Raw genomic sequence first — 25,118 nt, 5'->3', positions numbered from 1 at the left:
GTTATATATATATATATATATATATATATATATATATAATTAAATAGTTAAATAATAATTTGGTTTTATTTTTTACTAATTATTTTAATTTTATTTTAATTTTTAAATATAATTTTTATGTAATTATATATATAGTTAAATAATTATATAATAATTTATAAATAATAATATATAATTAAATAATTAAATAATAATTTAGAAATAAAGAAATATAATAAAATAAATAAATAATAATTTATATAAATTATAATATATAATAAAATAATTAAATAATAATTTATAAATTATAATATATTATTGAATATAATTTATGTAATTATATATATATATATAGCTAAATAATTAAATATACTAATTTTTAAATTATAATATATAATTAAATAATTAAATAATTAATACATATATATATTTATATATACGTTCATATTAAATAAATAAATTTTTAATATAAAATTTAATTATATAACAATTTAATTATTTAATATATATATATATGAAATGATCGATCGATGATTGCATTAAAAAAAAAAAAGCAACCAAACACTAACACTTACACTTTCTATATATGTATGTGCCCATAATTATGAAAGTGATCTAAATCAAATGTAATTAAAAATGTGCTTATCAATTATTACACACAACATTATTATAAACTAAACAAATTCAATTTAATTTTCACGATATTGTCAACAATGAAATGTTTAATAATGTTGATTACACAGAATTCATTTAGTGTTCATATGTAATTCTTTAAATATCTCGAAACAAGAGTTACATGACTTACAATCACTTTCATAATTATAGGCACATATATATATATAGTAAATATAAAATAAAATTGTATGATTTATATTCTTCTTTTTTTATTTTTATTTTTCTTTTTCAATTGAAAATTCTAAACATTGAAATCAATCGAAAGATCACACCACCTCATACTTTTGATTGATTAAAACTAATTAATTTTTTAAAACTGTACTTTTTCACTTAAAAAATTAAACTCACCACTTTAGAAAATATATAATTCATAGATGAATATAAAAAAAAGAGAAAGAAAAAAAGAAATAAAGTAAGTGAGAAAGAGACAAAAGTTAGAAAAGATGTCTGGCCTTCTAATGTGACCGATGATAGGGTCAGGACACGGGGTCGTCGTTCGCAGGTGAGTCCTGGAAAGCAGTGGTTCTCAATATCGAGTCCTTCGGTTGCAAGGAAATCGATCGTTCACAACCTTCCCTCCCCCTCACCCACCCACCCCATATTCCTCTCTTTTTTTCATTTTTCTTTCTTTCTTTCTTTCTAACACACATACAAATTTTTTCTCACTATCTCACACACTTTCATACACAGAGACAGAGACAGAGACAGAGAGAGAGAGAGAGACACACACACACACATGTACACACATGCACAGATATTACTGCCGTTTTTCTCTTGCATGTCAATCAAGTATTTTGAATAGTCGATTGATGAGTTAAAATCAAAACAAATTTTCCGAACAATCAACTAAAAAAAAAAGAAAAAAAAAAAAAAAACTGTAAAACTTTCGAATAACTTTTGTCAATTTCGTTGACTTTTTCACCCCTTTGTGACATTTTTATAATTTAATTCCACGTTTTTTTTTATTTATTTATTTATTTATTTTTTATTCTTGTCACTTCACTTTTAGATCACTTGAAAATTGTTCATACATTTAAAACACGTTCAACGTCATATTTTACGTCATTAAAATAAAAAAAATGAAATAAAAAAAAAGTAATTCGATTTTGTGATAAGGTGTCTTATTATTAATCCATGTTTAAAGGTTTGATGACTTTTAATCGAGTTTTACGATGAACTCCTTATAAAACTTTTCATCCTGTTCGATCTTTCTAGATAATTCAACGTCTAATAATAATAATAATAATAATAATAATAATAATAATAAAAATAATAATAGTGTTATCTAAGAAAGATGAGATTAACTTGTTCGATCGATTTAATTATTCACCTATTTTTAAGTCCTATCTTCTTTTTTTTTTTTTTTTGTAATCTTTGTAAAAAAGTAAAAAAAAAAAAAAGAAAAAAGAAAGAATAAGAAGTAATAATAAAAAAAAAAATTAAATAATATATAAAATTATTATGTTAAATGAAATAATTCGTTGGAAGGAATTTTATATGATTGTTAAATTATTATTATAATTATTATAAAAAGTTTGTTAATTAATTAATATAATAATTATAATAATTAATAATAATTCTGTGACTATATTATTAAATTAAATTATTTATTGGAAAGAATTTCTATGATTGTTAGATTGCTAAAAGAATTATTATAATATATATAATATTAATTATTCTTATAATTATTATAATATATATACTAGTAGTTATTATTATAATTATTATTATAATTGTTATAATATACATACTATATAATATATATACTAATAATTATTATTATAATTATTATTATAATTGTTATAATATATATACTACATAATATATACTAATAATTATTATTATAATTATTATAACATATATACTATATAATATAATAAAATAAAAAGTATAATATATATAATATATTATACTATTATAATAATATAATAATATCATATATTATAATAGTATATATATATATATATATATATATATATATATATATATTATACTATTTTAATAATATAATAATATAATATTTTATAATAGTATATATAGTATAATATATATATATATATATACGGTAGTCACTGAATAGCTCAGTATATATATATATATATATATATATATATATATATATATATATATATATATATATATTATAATATATTATACTATTTTAATAATATAATAATATAATATTTTATAATAGTATATATAGTATAATATATTATACTATTTTAATAATATAATAATATCATATATTATAATAGTATATATAGTATAATAATATATTATTTTATAATAGTATATAATAGTATAATATATATAATATATATAATATTACAATATTCTATAGAATAGTATTATATATATATATATAGAATATATGTAATAATGTAATAGTATATTGACTAAGAACAAAAATTGTACATTTTCCAATGATAATTTCAAACAAATTTAATGAATTACCAAAATGAAAAGAAAAATACGATTTAAATTAAAGTAAAGGTAGTTTTTAATGAGAATTGCAAAAGGTGAGAGAGAATCGAATAGCGGCCATGGATGAATTAAGGTTCGATTGATTTTAAACTTGGACTACTATATCCTTGCCCGACTTTGTTGACCTGCGCTTTACGAATCCTTTACGTCCGAACAACGATTAAAACCTCTATCATAAAATAGTTTCTTTTTTTGATCTTTCTTTTTTTTTTTTTTTTTATCTCGATTGATTACCGATACTAATATTCATATAAAGTATACAAAGATAATTACAATATACTATTAGTATAATATATATATATATATATATATATATTTTTGTCACGAGACACGATAAACGATCTAAATCAAACACTTAAGATTTGATTTGATTTGATTTATAAATAAATATGTCTGCTGATATTTCATTTAATTAAATATAGATATTATTATTATTATTAATATTAATTTCTTCATAATTAACTTAGAGTTAAAATCACACAATTGAAATTCAATGTAAAAATAGATGTATCGCGGGTTATTTAGTTTAATTAAATATAAATTAATATTAATATTTTTTTTTTTTTTTTTTTTTTTAATTATTATTCGATTACAATTTTTTTTCTGTTCATTTTATTTTTTTATTCCAATTAATTGAAATATTACTTTTCTATGTATTTTTTTTTTTTTTTTTTTTTTTTTCATAATTAATTTCATTGTAAAATCAAACACCGAAGATTCGATTTTGAAAATACATAAATATGTCTGATATTTAATTAATTACTTTTTTTTTATCATTATTTTTTCTTTTTTCGATTATACAACATTTCTGTATTTATCTTTTTTTTTCTTTTTTTTTTTTTTTTATTATTCTAATTAATTCCAATATATTACTTTTTTATTTTTTCCTTCTTTCTTTTTTGTTTTTCATAATTAAAAGTTCATTTAATTTGACAAATAGAATTATCGTTACATAAACACACACATGAAATCAATCAATCACAAATGTGACTAATATACATCGAAAAATTAAAAAAAAGAAGGAGGATTAGGGAAGAGGGAGGGTGAATAGGGGAAGGGGGAAGGGAGAAGGGGGAAGGAAGGGGTTAGGGAGGAGGGAGGAGGGAGGAAAGGAGAAGGGGTGAGGGGGTAAGGGGGGTAATAGGGGGATGATTTAAACGGTGAGAGATACAGAATCCAATTATCTCGACTAATATTACACATAGTACTCTCTCTCTCTCTCTCTCTCTCTCTCTCTCTCTCTCTCTCTTTCTCTTTCTCTTTCTCTCTCTCTCTTTCTCTTTCTCTCTCTCTCTTTCTCTCTCTCTCTCTCGCATTGTAATTCAAAGGAAATGCTATCATAGCGAATGCGGTTCTCTAGTTAACGTCAATACAGAAATGTCATAACCACAAGCGATACTATCTCAAAATACGCTAGTAGATCATCCTAGAAGATCGATCGTTTGTTCATCTGGTTATACACATACACATACACATACACATACACATACACATACACAAAGAGATAGAGATACAGACACAGATTCAAATATAAACGAATGTGATAAACTGGCATGTTAACCGTAATATTCCTATCACTATTATTATGCAATAGTTTATATCGTTACGACGATAAAACTTTCAAGTGTTCTAATTGAAAATCATCATGATGATGATGATGATGATGATGATGATGATGATGATGAGTACGTATACTTCATCTACTTATCAAAAAAAAAAAAAGAACAGATTTTTATCAGAATTCATACAACACGAAAGGTTTTGAAATCTTTTAGTGAAAGTTTCGTAAAATATTTCCCCCAAAGAAAAAAAAAAAGAAATCTTTGAGAAATCTTGCGCAGGTATCATTTTAAAAATATTTTGTACAAGATTTATAAAAGATTTGAACAGAAATATTTTTTTAAAAAACAATAACAACTGATAGAATTGTTGCAAGTCTTCGAAAAACGCGAACATTTTCATCTTGTAAAAAGATTTTTTTGTAGAAGAAGATTTTGTTTTTCGAAAGTTTTTTTCTTATGTTACGTGAAATGTCATTCAATTTTGTGGAAGAAAGTTTATTAATTTTTAGTTATACGTGTGAAATTCTTTTGTTCTTTTTTTTTTTTTTTTTTTTTTTTTATTATAGGAACATTATAATTTATTTCTTTTTTTTTTTTTTTTTTTTATCAGACACTCGATACGTTTTATGTGACATTTAACATTTGATTAATTTTGTTTGATTTGATATTTATCTATTTATTTTATTTAAGATATATATATATATATATATATATATATATATATATATATATATATATCGATATTTTATTATAAGCAATTAAAAAATACAAGATTAATATCTTTTAATAATCGTCAGACGAAATTAGATTGTGTCAAATAAACCATGAAACTTTACTTTCCTTTTTTTTTTTTTTTTTTTTGTGCTGCTACTATTGAACGTTTTTTTACTTTTTCAAATTCTTATCAATCGTATTGAAAAGTATTAAATGAAAAAATCATTGGAAAGATACTTTAATCAGAGATATTGGGGAAAACCTTATCGGTGAAAAGAATGTCTGACAACTTGATGCCTAATCCCTCGACTGAGATTATGATTGTGTGTTGATACTTTGAAAGAAGAAATTTTTTTTTCTTTTTTTTTTTTTTTAAACAAAGGAAATAAAAATAAACAGAAAATATGATTGCAATATAAATAAATGTAGACAAAAATTCAATCATATTTTATTGATACTTTTGTTGTTTTTTTTCTCTCTCTCTTTCTCTCTCTCTCTCTCTATTTTATTCTATCAATATGATAGTGAGTTTTTAAATGGGATAAATGAAAAAAGAAAAAAAAAGTGCAATATGGATATTTTCGTTTTTAACTGATACGATATAATACAAACTAGTGAATAAAATAAATTTGTTTTTATATATTGGTAGGATGTATCGATTTGTATAATAAATAGAAAAAACAAAATATATATTTCTATAGGTGGAATATAAATAATATAAAATATATAAATATAATTATGATATATACAAATTTGGAAATATACAAAATAAAATATATAAAATATATAAAATATAAAATATAAAATATATAAAATATAAAATGTATATATATAAAATATAAAATTCCAAATATAAAATATAAAAATATATAATATATAAAATATAAAATATATATATATATATATATATATATATATATATATATATAGTATATAATATATAAAATTCCAAATTTCAAATATAAAAATATAAAATATATAAAATTCCAAATATAAAATATAAAATATATAAAATTCCAAATATAAAATATAAAAATATAAAATATATAAAATTCCAAATATAAAATATAAAATTTATAAAATTCCAAATATAAAAATATAAAATATATAAAATTCCGAATTTCAAATATAAAAATATAAAATATATAAAATTCCAAATATAAAATATAAAATATATAAAATTCTGAATTTCAAATATAAAATATATAAAATTCCGAATTTCAAATATAAAAATATAAAATATATAAAATTCCAAATATAAAATATAAAATATATAGAATTCCGAATTTCAAATATAAAAATATAAAAAAATATATATAAAATTCCAAATATAAAATATAAAATATACAAAATTCCAAATATAATATATGACATATAAAATATATTATCCTACAATAAATAAATAAATAAATAAATAAAAATAAATAAATTAATTAAAACAAATTAAATAATAAAAAAAACACACACAAAATAAAAAAATCAACAAAAGAAAGAAAGAAAAAAAAAAGAAATAAAAGAAAATCAATCAGAAAATCCAATTAATCATTAAATCCATCTTATTACGATAATAAAACCTTTCAATGTTTACATACATACAACAACACAAAAAAAAAGAACACAAATGTATAGACAAAAGATAAATTAAATTTAAACTATCTATAAATCAAAAAACGTGAGATTAAAAAAAAAAGTAAATCGTAGATGATATTTTTATCATAAAAGATAATTAATAATCCGAAGTAGTCCTAGTCAATCACGATGTGACATACAATTGATCGGTATTACACGATTATTATTATTATTATTATTATTATTATTATCGGTTATTAATCTAATCTATGAAGAACAAAGAAATGGTTGCATGATTCTCGTATATAGATGATCCACGGAAGTGGAATTGTGTTGTTAGAACGTGATATATAAATTCATTGCTCTCGATCATTTCAATGAACAGACATCACAATCGATTCACCTGAAGAAGATCAAATCATGGCAATAAGAGCTCTCTTAATACTTGGCCTAATCGCTGCCTGTTATGGTAAGTCATCATAATTTATTATATTCTACGTATATTCTACGTATATTCTACGTATATTCTACGTATATTCTATTTCATTTATTTTTGTTTTTAAATTTCAACTTAAAAAAAATATATATATATATTAAAATATATTCAATTAATTCTATATGAAGAAATATGAAATTAATTAATTAATTAGTTATTATTTTAATATTAAATGATAGAAATTTTGTAATAAATAATATAGTGTGTGTTATTTACTTGAATATACATTTTTAGAAGAATTTAATCAATATTAAAGTGTTACATATATATATATATATATATATATATATATATATATATATATATATATATATATATTTTAGAATATATAATAATAAATTATATATTTGTTAATAAAGGTATAATACTACAGTGCTACAAGTATTTAATAAAAATTAAAGTGTCATATTATTTTATATTTTAAAATATAAAATAACATATTAGTTGTTTAATAAAAGTAATACTATAGTAAACTACAAGTATTAAATAATTAATAATAATTAATAAAAATTAATGTGTGTTATATATATTTTAAAATATAAAAAAATAAATTATTTGATAATAAAGGTAATACTACAGTGCTACAAGTATTTAATAAAAATTAAAGTGTAATACATATATATATATATTTTTAAATATAAACTCTCTAACACAAATTATTTCTTCATAAAAGTAATACTACAATAATATTACAAGTATTAATTAAATAATGAATAAAAATGAAAGAATATTAATATAAATTTATATGTAGATATATATATACTTGACTGGAAATAATTTAACAAATAATCTATAAAAAATATTATTTTAAATATTAAAAAAAAAACTATATGAAATATCAAACAATTTCCAAACAAAACAAAATGAGTATTTTTAAATGAAAATCATATTGATCAATCAAACATATATCACATGTATATATATATATTTATATAAAGATAGATATATAACTAAGGTGTAACACAAAAGATAAAAAAAAAAAAAAAAAAAACCTACTTTTATTATTCTTTCCACTTTCCCCATTTTTTGTTCTCTATAGCAACAAAGTCTTTCTCGAGTCTTTCTCAACCCCATTTTTGTTCTTCTACTTCTTCTTCTTCTACTTCTTCTACTACTACTTTTATTGTTATTTTTACAAGAGTCTGGTGAATAATAAAAAAAAAAAAAAGAAAAAAAGGAAAAAGAGAAAGAAGAAGAAGAAGAAGAAGAAAAAAAAGAAAGAAATAGGTCATCTCAGAATATTTTTCAATATCAAACGATTCAACGATACACTTTGATCTTTTTTATCTTTTTTTCTTTCTATATTTTATCTATTTTTCTTTTTTCTAACACTTGAAGCTTACAAGAACGACGTAATACCTTTACCTTTACCTTCTACTACTACTACTACTACTACTAATACTATTCCCTTTATATATTCTCTAAACAAATTTCATATCTTTTACAAATTCTCAAAATACTCATAGAAAATATTTCAAGTCAATATTTATATATATATATATATTATATAAATTTAATATATTATTATATATTATATATATTAATATTATATATTATAATATATTAATATTATATACAATACATTAAGTCGAGTCATAAATAACTTCCGTTTTTTAATGAGACTGATTTTTGAAGATGCGTTTCTAAGACTGATAAGTGCAAGACACCTTTCATGCAGTTTTCTTTTTTTTTTGCACTCTTTGCAATTGTTCAACGTATCTATTGAATTTTGCTTCCAATATTACCTTTAAAAGGTTCATCAAAGTCGGAAATACGTCCCTGCACTTGGGTTCATCTTTTAACATCGTATCTCCAGAACGGAATTTTACATAACCAATTTCTGACTGCCCTCTATCAGTTATCAGTCCTGCACTGTATACGCTGTATATTTTTTCAGTTGCCACTTTAGTGCTAATTGCCTTGTTTCAATTCTTAAAGCATTACATGTCGAATATGCACTTTTTACTACTATCCATTTGAGTGGTTAAGAAAAACGATTAAATGTAACATTGACTGTATAAAAAAGTTAACAGAAGACTAAACTAAATTCTCATCTATACAGTGATATCGAAAATCCGTTTGTTTCGGTGACTTATCTTAATATATATAAAAATTTCATGTCACGTTGTTTGTCCGCAATGGACTCCTAAACTACTGAACCGATTTTAATCAAATTTTGCACACTGTTAGCAGTTAGATCCAACTTGAAAGATAGGATAGTTTATATCTCAATTTAGTTCGATGAGATTCTAACAAATGGCGGTATAAGGTAATTCGTTGATTTAAAGACGTGTTTATTGGCAACGCGTGACGGAAGCACCCCTAGTAGTAGGTAAATACGAAAAATAGATTTTACATAACCGCATCGGAAGTTACTTAGGACTCGACCTAATGTATTTTATTTAATATTAATTAAGTATAACATAGATATAATTATAACGAATAATTAATAAATATATAAAGTAAACAATATAAAAAAAAAACCCCAGTATAAGATATACAATTATTCAATTAATTATAAAACACTGTCTAATTTATAATAAGATTCTTAACAAACATTCTATATAACAATAACAATCTAAATGTCTTATTAATTATTAATATTAATTCTATACACAGGTGCAGCAGTGCCATTTTTAGATCCAAGAATTGTAAATGGACAGGATGCAAAACCAGGTGAAATACCATACCAGGTAAATCATATATATATATATATAGAAATTACTGTTAAAAAACAATATAACCTTTCCTTTTTCTTCCAAATTAAAAATTAAAAAAGATTAAGTAACAAAAACAAACAAATATGAAAGAAAGTAAAACGATTTTATATGTACCATAGAAAAGTACCATGAGTCGTTCTATCCTTTAAAAACTCACTTTCTCACTCTCTCTCTTTCTCTCTCTCTCTCTCTGTCTCTGTCTCTCTCTCTCTTACTCACACACTCTTCATCATAATCCTTTTATACAAATTTTAATCATGATTCTCTAACAAGCATAAAATCAAGCTCCAAGTGAGTGAATATAACGTGGTTAACAAAAAAAGTGGATAAGAAAAGAAAAAGAAGAAAAATAATAAAAAGAGTAAGAGAGTAAGAGAGAGAGAGAGAAAAGTACTGTGTGTTTAAAAAAAAAAAAAAAAAAAAAATGTTCTTTGATCGTTTCTTTCAGGTCTCTCTTCAAGTAAAAGTATCGGACTTCCATTTCTGTGGTGGTTCAGTTCTCAACAAGAACTACGTCATTACTGCTGCTCATTGTGTTGTCACGTAAGCGTTTCTCTACTAAAACGAGCTTTTTATTTTTTTTTTTTTTTTCAAAACTCTTTAGTTTGTTCTCTTTTTCTCTCTTTTTCTAACACATTATTTTATTTTATTTTATTTTCTTCTTCTTCTCTTCTCTTCCACCTTCACTCACTCACTCACTCACTCATTCATTCATTCATTCATTTTTTTTTTGTTTTACAGTAAAACAGCAAATGGAATTCAAGTGGTAGCTGGTACAATCAATTTGAACAAACCTGTCTCAGTTCACAATGTTGCAAAAATAATTGTACATGAAAATTACAATCCAAGTGATTCGTGGAAAAATGATATTGCATTGTTAAGGGTAAGAACTAATTGTTTCTTATTTTTTTTTATTAGAATAATAATTATCACAAAAAAAAATTAAAAAAATGATGAAGTATAATCTGAAGCATAATCTAAATGAATTATATTTTTTTTCTGCTATAATAAATAAATAAATAAATAAATAAATAAATAAATAAATCTGAAAGTACAAGTGACCCAAGTAATTTACAAGTACTGAGTGTACCTTGTTTCTTATTTTTTTAAAAAACAATATTTACAATTAAAAACAGAACAAAAAAATGATGTATAATGATGTACAAAGTATTTAACTAACACAACCTGTCTACCTTTTTTAGGTGGTTGAACCATTCAACGAAACTAAACTGTTATCTTTTGTAAGCTTGCCATCATCCCATGATGTTATCAGTGCCCAAGATGTAGCAGTTGTTTCTGGATGGGGTAGATTATGGGTAAGTTTTGACAAAACTAATAAATATACAATCATTTGTTTCATATTTCATATTTCTAATCGTTCCCATAAAAGTATATTTTATTATTTATTAATATTATTAATTATTAATTATTACTTGGTATCTCTGTTTATTTATTTGTTTATTCTTTTTCTATTAAATTCTAGCAAGACGGTATTACCACCAAGAAATTACAACGTGTAAACATTTACATTGCTGATCAAAGTTACTGTAGAAATATGTATAACAGTATGGGTTATGATATTCATGATTCCCATATCTGTGCTTATGACCCATCATCTCCAAAAGGTTCCTGCCACGTAAGTCATTTTATTTTATATTCGAAACAAAAAAATCATAATTAAAAAATTTGATAAAAAATATTTTTGAGTTCCACTATAAAAAACCAAATTAATCATTCAAAATTTATACTATATATATTTAAATCTATTAAATAGAAATTTCTTTTGAAAATATTTCCACGAAAGATGGAAGAAAAAAAAACCCCAAAGATCAATGCAACAACATTCATAATATGCAACATTGAAATCAAATTGACACATTTGAAATAAATATAAATTATAATATATTATTATTGAAATAATAATAATATAAATTAATCATTGAAAATGTATATTATTATAAAAATGTTAATAATTATAATTTATTTAAATTAATATCAATGTTTCATTTCAATGTTGCACATTAATGTTATCACAATAAGAAAATAGAAATCATGTTAAAGTAGATATTATAATATATCACAGAGAAAAACAAAAAAACAAAATAGTAACCATTTATTTTTCTATGTGTGTATTTAGGGTGACTCTGGTGGACCCTTGACCGTTAATGGAAAACTCGTTGGTTTGGTTTCATGGGCCAAAGCTTGCGCCCTTACCGACTACCCTACAGTCTACACTCGTGTTTCCGAGTTCAGAAGCTGGATAAATGCTAACTCAAAAGATTAATTTCAAATTCAATGGAAAAAAAGAGAAAGATAACCTTTCCAAACAAAATATTGTATTATATATATATATAGATATATTTTTTTATTATAAACTAATTTGTAACGACAATACCGATTATTTTTATTCGGTGCTTTGTATATTAAAATGGACATAGATCAATAAATGATCGATACATGAAAAATTATTACATATATATATATATATATATGTCAATTTTATAATCACCTATTTTTTACAGTAAACTTCACGTTCAGGCCGTGTCAGTCACTAATGACTGACGTTCACGTTTCGTACAATATATGAACATATATTATTTAAAAATGTGAAGAAGAAAAAAAAAAAAGATAAACCGCGACGTATAAATTTAGCTCGCTAGAAACTGTATAAAAATAATAATAATAATAATAATAATAAAAATGTTAAAAACCAGCTGGAAAGAAAGAAAGTAACAAAAACAAAAAAAGAAACATCCCCATAAAGATAAAAACGTAACATTTTAAATGCTCGTCGTGTCTTTTTTATTTTTCTTTTTTTTTTATTTTTTCCAAAATAACAAAACTATAAAATTCTTTGATAATAAATTTCTACACTAACACCACCACCACCACTACCACCACTACCAACACATTCTACTATCAGTTTATTCAAACATATCGCAATAATACACGAATAATAAATAATTCATTCCTCACGAAGGGTGCGATATAAAAAAAGAAAAACAAAAAAAATAATTAAAAAAAAAAAAAAAAAACAGAAAAACCCATATTTATCTCGTTGGAAAACAACGGGATTACTTGTTTCACAATGGGATATAATTAACAATTAAATAAATCAAAATGAAAAAATTCCAAACAAAGTTACGATACAGATAAGAATGTATAATATACATATATACATATATACATATAAATATCTCATGATTTTAAATTAATGACTGTAATATATTATCAATCAAATAAAATTACGAATACTTTTCAATCTTATATATATATATATATACATGTGACAAGATTGATACACAATATACATATATATATATATATATATATACATATATAGATGACGTGTTAGTTAGGTATCAGGAATCTTGGTGCAATGACCCATCATGGATGCTGCTACTCCCTCACCTTCCCCCTACCACACCCCCCCTTCACGTTTCATAATAAATTCCAAGCATTCATCTCATATTCCTATATATATATATATATATAAACATGTTTTACATATACCATCTAAAAGTGATCTATGTTAAAAAGGATTGCTTTGAAATGATACAAGAATAATCCCCCCCACTCCCCCACCTTCATCGTCACGACTCTGATCTATGATTTTTTATTTTATTTTATTTTTCTTTTTTTTTTGGAAACATATATTAATTACTATCAGTAATTACCTTACGCATATCCAAGCACACGAGTTGCATGCCATTGCACTTCGTTATCGATCTTTCCCCTTTGCTGTTACTGCTGCTGCTGCTGACTCCTGTTACTGTTGCTAACACATTATGTATGTATTAAATGTATCTGTATTTGGTGTATGTATTTAGTGTATCTGTATTTGGTGTATGTATTTAGTGTATCTGTATTTGATGTATGTATTTGGTGTATGTATTTTTTTTTCTTTGCTTTTTGAAATATAAAATGAGTTTTATGATTGCATAGGTTGAGATTTCTTGATAATTTTGTTATGTCAAATAATATAACTTAACATGTGTGTATATATATATAATAATAATAATAATAATAATAATAATAATAATAAAAATAGGTATACGTATAACAATAAAAGTAATATAAAATAATAAATAATATAAATATAAATTTAATTAATTATAATTATATAATTAATATAATACACATATAAAATATAATTATATATTATATAAAAAATATTATATTAATTAAATATAATTAATATAAATAATATAAAAGTAATATATAAAATAAATTTAAAATAATTTTAAAAATATATATATATATATACAAAATAAATAGTATAAATATATAATTTATAATATTTTATAATATATATTATAAAAGTAAGATATATAGTAAGATAACATAGATAAGGTATATATATATATATATATATATATATATATGTTAAGTTATATTATTTGACGTGTATATATATAGAATATAAATATTACTTTAAAAGTAAGATATAAGATACTTGAATTACTTAAAAATGAACTGTCCTATCCAGAAACATACCCCTAATTATCCCTTAAATACATAGAACCAAAATATAATACACATGACCCATAGGGACCTCTTATTTAATCCATCTTTCACATATTTCTTTCTTTTATAATGTACGACAGTCATCGATGTAATAAAAAAAAAACCCAAAAAAATGTAAATTTGATTGACAGGTAATTTTATTTGATGAAATTAATTTGACACTCACTCGTGGGAGGGGGGGGGGACTTTTAAACTTGTATAGGAATTAGTTAAACAAAAAAACACAAAAAGAAGAAGAAGAAAAATTCTTCAAGACATTTTTTTTACCTCTTCTCAAGTTTTACAGTAATTAAAAAGTAATGGAGGTACTCGAACTAGTTTCTCGGATGAACGTCAAAGTGCTCCTTCTCCTCCTCCTCCTCCTACTCCTCCTCCTACTCCTCCTCCTCCTCTTCGTCGATCCTTTCCAGGATGGTCGAGTGTCACAGGAAACGAGAGCAACACGTGAACACCGCGCACAAGAGCATAGTGTTGTATTGATCTTTTGCGACACCAGCTGACCTGTTATACAGTACCCCATCCTATCCCTATCCTATCCTATCCTATCCTATCCCAATCCGAATCCCATTCCATCCCATTCCACCCAATTCCAACCCTTTTCCTATCAAACTAAATCGAATAGTCGTATTCTATCGAAATTTTACGCAATCCATATCAGATGTGTTCAAGTTATTATGGTTATACTTAATGAAATTTATACATCTATGGTTTTACATGATTATAAACGTTTAACTAAATTGTTTTAATTATGTATGTATGTATGTATGTTTAAATATTATAATTATTTCTTTTTTTGTTTATTTTATTTAATATTTATTTTATTCAAATTCAAATATATTATGTATTCACAGAGAATACACCCAATCCTCTTCCCAACCACCCAACCATTATAGTTTTATTAATATATATTAATATTAGTATAACTAATATATTAGTATAATATTATTATTAATTAATATACATATAGTATATATATATATATAATATTAGTTATAATAAATATATTATATAACTAAAATATGTGTTAGTATTAATATTATATTAGTATAACTACTTAGTAGTAATACTAAGTATAGTTATACTAGTAATAATACTAAGTAATAATAGTGTACCTATAAAGGTATACTAATATATATAGTATAACTAATATTTTAATATAATATTATTATTAATTAATATACATATAGTATATATATATAATATTAGTTATAATAAATATATTATATAACTAAAATATGTGTTAGTATTAATATTATATTAGTATAATTACTTAGTAATAATACTAAGTACAGTTATACTAGTAATAATACTAAGTAATAATAGTGTACCTTTAAAGGTATACTAATATATATAGTATAACTAATATATTAGTATAATATATATATATTATAAAAACACTCAAAGTAATTATAAATAATTGAGTGAATAATAACGTGACAAAATATGAAGAAAAGACATAAATTATTGTAACACTGTTAAACGTTTGTTACACCTTCCTAATTTCACATTGTAAAATTCTAATACGTATATATATGAGCATGTGTGTATGTGTGTGTATTAACACTTTATATTATGTATATGTAATGTATATTAAATATTATTATAAATTATTATTTATATAAAAATAATTGCACACTTGTTAGTAAATTTATAAGGTTGTCTAAAAGATTCCATTAAAAAGGAAAGATTTTCATTCAAGATATTAAAACACAGACACAAATACTTCTCCTAAGTAATATTCTTACACACATACATACATACATACATACATACATACATATGTATATACACTTATCTACCTATTTATGCATGCGTATGTACTTTTACATATACATATATACGTACACTTTTTAAACATCTTTTTCCCCCATTTGTTTCCTAAGATGAGCCGCTTATCATACGAAGATCTGTCGATAGCAGACACCCTTCTTCTCCTGGCACTACCCTATAAGCAGGGGTGAATAAGATGGATTGGGGATGAGTGTGTGTTTGTGATTTCGCATGACCAGTAAATCCAACTGTAGAGTCGTTTGCATAATTCTACTCGATTGCAAGGGTGGTTCTAATCAAATTCATCTTTCTATTTAACTAATTTTCATTTTCACACGTTGAATTATGTTCAATGATATTCAATTAAATGAAAATATTATTTTGATTTAATATTTTTTGTTTTTTGACCATAATAAAGATAAACGTATTATTATCTGATTGTGAGATAAATCTTGATGATTATTTTAATTTAAATATTTAATTAAAATTTTGTACTCTTTCTTTTATTTTTTCATTTCATTTCATTTCATTTCATTTCATTTCATTTGAAATTCAGTTCAAGTTATTTGGTCATTAAATATGAAATGTTTGATTTAGAGATGAAAATTAATCCAGAGTAATAAATCAGACATTTCATAGTTTTATAATAACGTAATTAATTAATTTGTTGTTAAGAATTTTTCTAGAAATTTTTAATTAATTCAATTAAATGTTTATTAATATTTTGTTCATTGTTTTATTAATTTATTGTGTAAGATATACATTTTTTGTTGTTGATGATACATTTTCTATTATTTTGAAATGATTTTTTCTCATAATTTTTTTTTTTTTTTTTTTCTTTAAATGTTTATATTACAAATTATTTTGTTTATAATTTTTTTTTGTTTCTACCGACTATTTATTATCAAATATTTTTTGTTTATAATTTTTTTTTTCTATTTGCTGTTTATTACCAAAATATTTTTTTTGCATTTTACTTTGATGATTTTAATTTGAAACTTAATTGATATAAATAATAAATTAAATTGTTCATTATTTAAATATATATTTTTTATATTTTACCATGATTTAGTTTAAAACTTAAATGGTATAATAAATTGTTCATTATCAAATATATTATTTTTATATTTTACTATGATTTAGTTTGAAACTACAACATTTACATTCTTTTTATTTCTTTTATATTTTCTTTTTATTTTTTTTTTTTCACGTAGTAGTAGTTAGTTGGATATCAAGTTGAATTTTATTTCTTTTTTTATTTTTTTTTTTTTTTTTATTATTTTTTTTTTCTACCCCTCGATCGATTTGTTCGTTAACGAGCGACCATCATCCACTTTCAAGGATCCTTTTTACTTTTTTTTTTTTTTTTACTATTCTTCCATTCTTTCTTGTTTTATCTTTTATTTCTTTAAGAAAGGTTCGAGAAACGTTTTTCGTTCTTTCCTTGTGTCATTATCTCTCTCTCTCTCTCTCTCTCTCTCTCTCTCTCTCTTTTCTCTTTCTCTTTCTCTTTCACTTCATTTTCTTTCTTTTCGTTGAAATTTCACACCGAGAAATGGCCAGAGAGATTAAAGTTGCAGACAGTAGTATCATGGCACGTTTCTTTCTTCAATCTTTTTTTTATTTTTTTTTTTTTAATTTCCCCCCCCCCTCCCACCCCAATCTTTTTTCCTATTTTTTTTTTTTTTTTATTCTTCCTTTCCATTTCCATTTCCATTTTCTTTCATTTCCTTATCCTTTCGTTAGTTCGTAAAACTTTTCTCCTTACTTTTCCATTAATCTCACAATTATCATATTTCTTTCAAACTTCGTGTAATATTTCATCAATTCATTTTGGTTTAAATAATTTTGCAAAGAAAAAAAAAAAAGCAAAAACAAAAAAAAAAAAAAAAAAAATAAAAGTAAATTTATCTCGGTGAACTTAATTAGAAGAAGATAGATAAAAACAAATATTTGTCTATGTAATAAAAAAAAAAAAGAAAAAGAAAATTGTACGAAAATATTTCTTAAAAAATATATATATATATATATAAATATATCAGAAAGAGATGAAACTTTAAACGACAAGTTTGCAATAAACTCGACGTTTAAAAGAGCACGCTTAACGGAGATGAAAATATGAAAAAGGGGTAAAGGTAGATAGCTTAGATAGATAAGCAGATAGGTATGAACTAAAAGGAATAAGAGAAAACTCGGAATATATAGAAAAGATAGATACGACACTCGTAAAGCGCGAGATCTCGATGCAAATGAGAGAAAAAGGAGATGTTAGAGTGGTAGTGGTAGTGGTGGTTGCTCTTTGCGGTAGCAACCAACCAACCATTACCACTAACCACCCCCTTATCCACCCACCTACCATCGTGCTTTATGCTCATAGGCGCGAACACGAGGTAGAAAAAAAAAAAAAAAAAAAAAAACAAAAAAACAAATTCATGAAGAATCGTGAAATATTTTCATGAAAAAAAAAAAAAAAAAAAAAATTAAAAATAAAATAAAACGAATTCAAACCAACGAGTTTAATCATTTCATTTCAATGAATATTTTCTTCACGACTAGACGACTAATCAAATATTTTATTCAAATGTAATAATATCAAATAGATCAACAACAACAAAAAACACACACACACACAAATCAAATCTTATACTAATTTATTTGTTATTTTAATTGTAAATAAATAATTCCCATATAATATTTCATTTCTATGATTTATCGTTCAATCTTTCGTTATAATTAAATTAAATTAAAATTAAAATAACTCAATCATTAAATCACTATTATATATATATATATATATATAAAATTATTAATAAAAATAAAGACAAATTATCTACAATTTACAAATAACAATATTAATAAAAATAATAATAAGATAATTACAATATTAAATATCTATCAATGTCTACGCTTTTGCATCAAGAAAATAATAACCATTAAATCCTCTTTCCTATTTCACTCTATATATATATATATATATATATATATATATATAATAGAATATTCTCAGTGTTTCACCCCCTTTAATAAATGAGTTATCGAGTAGATAGAAGATCGGCACGTTGCATGTTAACTCGATAGAAAGGAAGGTAACAAATGACTATAAAGAAGCCATCATTTTATTCTTTCTCTCATTGCATACCAATAAAGTAAGAAACACAGACGAATAAATAAATAAAGAAAGAAAGAAAGAAAGAAAAGCTTTGAACACTCTTTTCCATAAAGAAATTCTTCTCGTCAATTTCTCAACCCCCGTTTAAAACAACAAATGCACAACCACCATTCACTCAACCAACCAACCAACCAACCAACCCTTATACTACACCTCTTATATTTACATTGCAAATGAAATTTCATTTGCACATTTCATATCTTTAAGTAGCCACCAGCTGACTTAATATATATATATATATATATATATCGAAATCTTATCTAGAAGACTTTATTTAATCAATCTTTCATCTATCTAAACGTACAATTTTCTATCTTCCATACTTTTCTATCCATTTTCTATCTCGTTTTTTTTAATCTGATTCAACAAACTACTTCTTTCAACTTATTCCTACGAAAGGACACATTGCGTTGGCGGTAGTTCATCGTTAACGAGATAGACAGAGATAGAAAGGTATTGAAAGATAAGAGGAGTGGAGGGAGGGGTAAAGGGGTAAGGGGGTAAGGGGGTAGGAAGCAAAGAAGGTGACTTTTCAACTTGTCAAAAGGAGGAAGACGAAAATAGGCCACCACAAAATCTTTTCCATCGATTTGCGATGTCTTTTGTATTGTTAGACCTTTCTTAGTATTATATGTACACACACACACACATATATATATATAGGTATCCCCAGATACCTGGGGATCTATTTTTCTCTATCTATACAACCTGATTTTCTTTCATCTTCCTTTTTTCTTTTCTTTTCTTTTTTTTTTTTTTTTGCTTCAGTTACATCTCAGTGGTCAGTGGAAAAAAGAAATCTGATCCAAACCAACAACAACAACAACAACAATAACAACTGTGTGTTTGTAGTTTTGTCAGATATTATATTGGATATTTCAAGAGTTATGGGTAATCTAATGAAAATATTTTATGGGGAAAATTTGTTATTGTTAATTTTATGATAAATATTCTTATGTTATATACATATATATAGATGATTATTTTTTTGAATAAATAATGAATGAATTTCTGTACGAATTCATTCATATTTATATGTATTTATACAAATCATTCATCATTCATTCATTCATTCATTCATTTAATTATTCCTTGATAATTGTCATATTTATTTTTTTATCTTATTGTAAATATTTTCATAGAATTTTCTTCCTATGAAAATACTGAGGAATAAGAAGAAGAAGAAGAATAACAACTTTATCTTTAGATTAAAAGCATATGCTAATACTTGAAAGGTAATGGTGTACGTCATTACTTTTAAAAAGAAGAAAAATAGCAAACTCAAGCTAGAAGAAATTTGATTATACTCAAGCATCGAAATTTCTAATTTGAATCGTTTAACTAGATTGAAAATAAAACGAGTTTCATATAATAATAACCCTCGACTAGATCATTTTGTTAGTGAAGTTGAATACTTTGAAAGTATTTTTTTTTTTTTGTTTTTTTGTTATTTTTCTTTTCTGTCATATTTTATTGAAGAAACTTTACATATCTTATTATACTCTTATATTCTTTTGAAAAGAATTTTGAAAAGAATTTTTGTATCATTTCTTCAAGTGTACAAACAAGTTATATATATACAATACATTTGTATTATATATATATATATATTATATGATATATTATTATATTAATAAAGTATTATATTAGTATACTATTATGTAATTATTATAATAATATAATTTTGTAAAATATATATATATATTTACAATTATAATATTATATAAATATATATATATATATATATTTTACAAAATAATATAATTATTATATTAGAGTTTTATAAATATATTATATAATATATTATTATATTAGAGTAAAGTATTCTATTAGTATACTATTATAATTATTATAATATTATAATTTTCTAAAATATATATATAAAAAAAGATATATATATATATATATTTACAATTATAATATTATATATATTTTACAAAATAATATAATTATTATATTAGTAAAGTATTATATTAGTATACTATTATATAATTATTATAATAATATAATTTTGTAAAATATATATAAAAATATGTATATAAATATATATATTTACAATTATAATATTATATATATATATTTTACAAAATAATATAATTATTATATTAGTAAAGTATTATATTAGTATACTATTATAATTATTATAATAATATAATTTTGTAAAATATATATAAATATAATAACAATATATATATATATATATATATATATATATATATTTTACAAAATTGTACTATTAAATATACAAAGATAAATAAGATAAAATAATTGACAATATAAAATAGACAAAAATAAAGAAAAATATGATGAAAAGATACATTAGTATATTTTAATATTCATGAAATGTTGTCCGTCAAAAAACCAAGATGATAAAATACACAATATATCTTAGTATATAAATATAATATATATATATATAATCTTATATAAAAACATATATATATGTATAATCACCTTAGTAATAGTAGTAGTAGTACAAGAGAGTCAATATTTTCATTAACTCTATAAATTTCTACCATACACACACACATCGTTCATTATCTTAACACCGAATATATTTGAGAAAATTAATTAACAGCAACGAACGTGTGCCGTTGCATACGATAATTAATTAAGACGAAATATCTCCCTTGTGTTTAGATAGAAGAAGAAACTCTGACTAAGAACAAAAAGCATACCCCCTGCTACGAGGTAAGCAACTTAATGAATGAACGAATGAATGAATTACTAACTGACTGAGTGAGTAAGTGAAATATGCTAACGGCAAAATCATTCGACCATTTGATAAGACCTTAGAGAAATTTTACTTAACAAACTCAACCATATATTACACACACACACACACACACACATATATATATATAAATATATGAATATGAGTATACACGGTTGTTAGAAAACTAAATTCGTTTACCAAAGATTACTTTGAATGAAAATTTCTCTTTCTAACTTTGTCTAATTCTTATTTCATTTATACATAAAAGACTTTACATGAACGTTTTAAATTTTTCATTTGTTTTTCTTTGATTTATGTAATTTGTAAAAGTTCACATTTAAATAATTATTATTTCAAATTGATACAACAAACTAAACGAATGAAAAGACTTTTATTTTTGCGATGATATCGAGAAGAAGAAAAACAACGTTGAACGTGACGAACGGTGACATGTTTTCCTATAATGAATGTCCTCTCACTCTATTCACCATGAATGGGGTGGGTGCATCCTACCAAAACATAGAACGGTGATCGATTACGTCATTCACCTTTTCTCACCCCGTTAATCAAAACCGAGCTAAATGCTGTTCTACTATTGTTCTCTCTTTTTCGTGAAAACATTAAATGAACGAAAATATACATACATATATATATTATATTATATTACTATATTATACTACTACTACTACTATTATATATTATGATACTAAGTAGTAGTATAATATAGTAATAGTAATTTCATTTAATATATATATATATATATTTATATAGATAGCTCAGTGAGGCAAATCACCATCCAGTAATGACCATTCAGTAATCGTCGTACGTTCCCGAGTTCAAATCCCGGTGGGGGAAAAAAAAAATTATACGTCTTATACTAAGTAAGAAATTCGGCAACAACTAGACATCTCTATGACATCATTGCTTATACTATTTATATAGTAATATTACAGTAATATAATATTATTATATTACTATAATAAATATATACTATAGTATAGTATTACTGTATTTACACTACACTATTATTATACTATATTATATTTATATATATATATAAAATAGTAATAGTATAATAATATATTACTATTACTAATTATTATACTATAATACTAGTGTTATAATAAACTAATATATCATTATACTAAGTAGTAGTATAACTATAGTAATAGTAATTTAATATAGTATATTTATATAGTAATATTATAATATAATATATTATATATATGTAATCGTAGTATAATAATATATTACTATTACTATATTATACTACTACTATTATATTATAATACTACTGTTATAATAAACTATTATATTATGATACTAAGTAATAGTATAATATATAGTAATAGTAATTTAATATAGTATATATATTTATATAGTAATATTATATATTATATAATATATATTATACATAAAACTATAATACAATAATTATATTATTTTGTACAATATATATATATATGCTGTAATATTATATATATAATATAGAAAATACTAATACAGAACAAATAAATGAATATAATCGTCAAGAAATGTTCTTCATGAGTTTTATTACCTGTCTATCATCAGGTGTTTCTTTTTCCCTTTCAGTGTATTGTTTCCTCTCATTAAGCACCCTTCCTACAAGTGTCTACTACTATTCCGAATGCGATAGAAAAGTTGCATCGTTTCTGCACTTGAGATGCATACAAAAAAAAAAAAAAAAAATTCATACACAACACTCACAGAAGAAGTTTTTTTCTTCTTTTTTTTTTTTTACCCTGTGATTTGAACGTGATACAAAGTAAAGAAAAACAGAAGGGATGAAGAAGAAGAAAAAAAAAAAGAAGAAGAAGGAAATAAAGAAAGAAGAAAAGAAGGAATGAAGGGAAAATAAAAAATAAAAAAAAAAGAAAAAGAAAATGAAGAATATGTACTCGCGTATTAAACGAGAAATAAGAAGACATTCTATCGCGTGGATGAGTTAGTCACAAACACAAATACACACACACACACAAACACACAGACAGACACACAGAGATACACATTATCTCTGAAAAAGCAAAACAATCGTTGTTGTTCTCAGTGCTTTTCAGCATCCAACTGACACAACTCATTCCCACAGAGTTTTCTGTGATATTTCCGCTTTGCTTTTGCCAACCAAGCGAATGCAATCGTCGTATGAAAGAGTAAAAACGTATTCTACTAATTCTACTTGCATATAATATACATACAAAATAATTTATAGTATATATACATATATATATTATTGTAGTATGTAATAATAAGCTAAAGAGAGAGAGATATTGAAGTTCATTCTCACGGATATATATTCAATCGAACCAATTCACCCTTATTGCGTTTATACAATCGAACTATCAAACGATTTTAAATTGTAATTTAACTATAATCATTCAAATATATACAATCAAATCTAATACGATTTCCTGCTTCAATAATCATACATATATTTTTAAAAGTATTATAAAAATAATAGATAAATTAATAGGAGATAAATAGACTATAATGTTATAATTATATTTAATATAAATTAATTAGAAATAATATTATATTGATATTCAAAATAAAATAATAAAAATATAAATAACTATAAAATAATTATTATAATTAAAATAATAGTAATAATAAATATTAAATAATTATAAAATAGTACAATTATAAATTAAATATTTATACAAAATTAAATAATTATAATAATATAATATATAATATATTATAACACATATAAAATAAT

At 22.7% G+C, this 25,118-nt stretch overlaps 2 protein-coding genes across 2 annotated transcripts in view; one reads left to right on the top strand and one right to left on the bottom strand.

Annotated features, from left to right (window-relative positions):
* hwt (SH2 domain-containing adapter heavyweight) overlaps positions 1-25,118 on the bottom strand; it is a 178,045-nt gene that overhangs the window by 147,019 nt on the left and 5,908 nt on the right.
* LOC149032440 (chymotrypsin-2) lies at positions 7,308-12,667 on the top strand. Its single transcript, XM_089173042.1, has 7 exons — positions 7,308-7,452; positions 10,099-10,172; positions 10,648-10,742; positions 10,941-11,082; positions 11,402-11,515; positions 11,683-11,835; positions 12,337-12,667. The coding sequence occupies exons 1-7, from the start codon at positions 7,404-7,406 to the stop codon at positions 12,481-12,483; spliced, it is 774 nt and encodes a 257-aa protein (XP_089029168.1). The 5' UTR covers positions 7,308-7,403; the 3' UTR covers positions 12,484-12,667.

Source organism: Polistes dominula, unplaced genomic scaffold (genome assembly GCF_049000335.1).
Source record: "Polistes dominula isolate Pdom_NZ unplaced genomic scaffold, Pdom_raw_medaka contig_22, whole genome shotgun sequence".
Taxonomy (NCBI): domain Eukaryota; kingdom Metazoa; phylum Arthropoda; class Insecta; order Hymenoptera; family Vespidae; genus Polistes; species Polistes dominula.
Note: the sequence above shows the minus strand (reverse complement) of the source record. Positions and strands in the feature narration are given on the sequence as shown.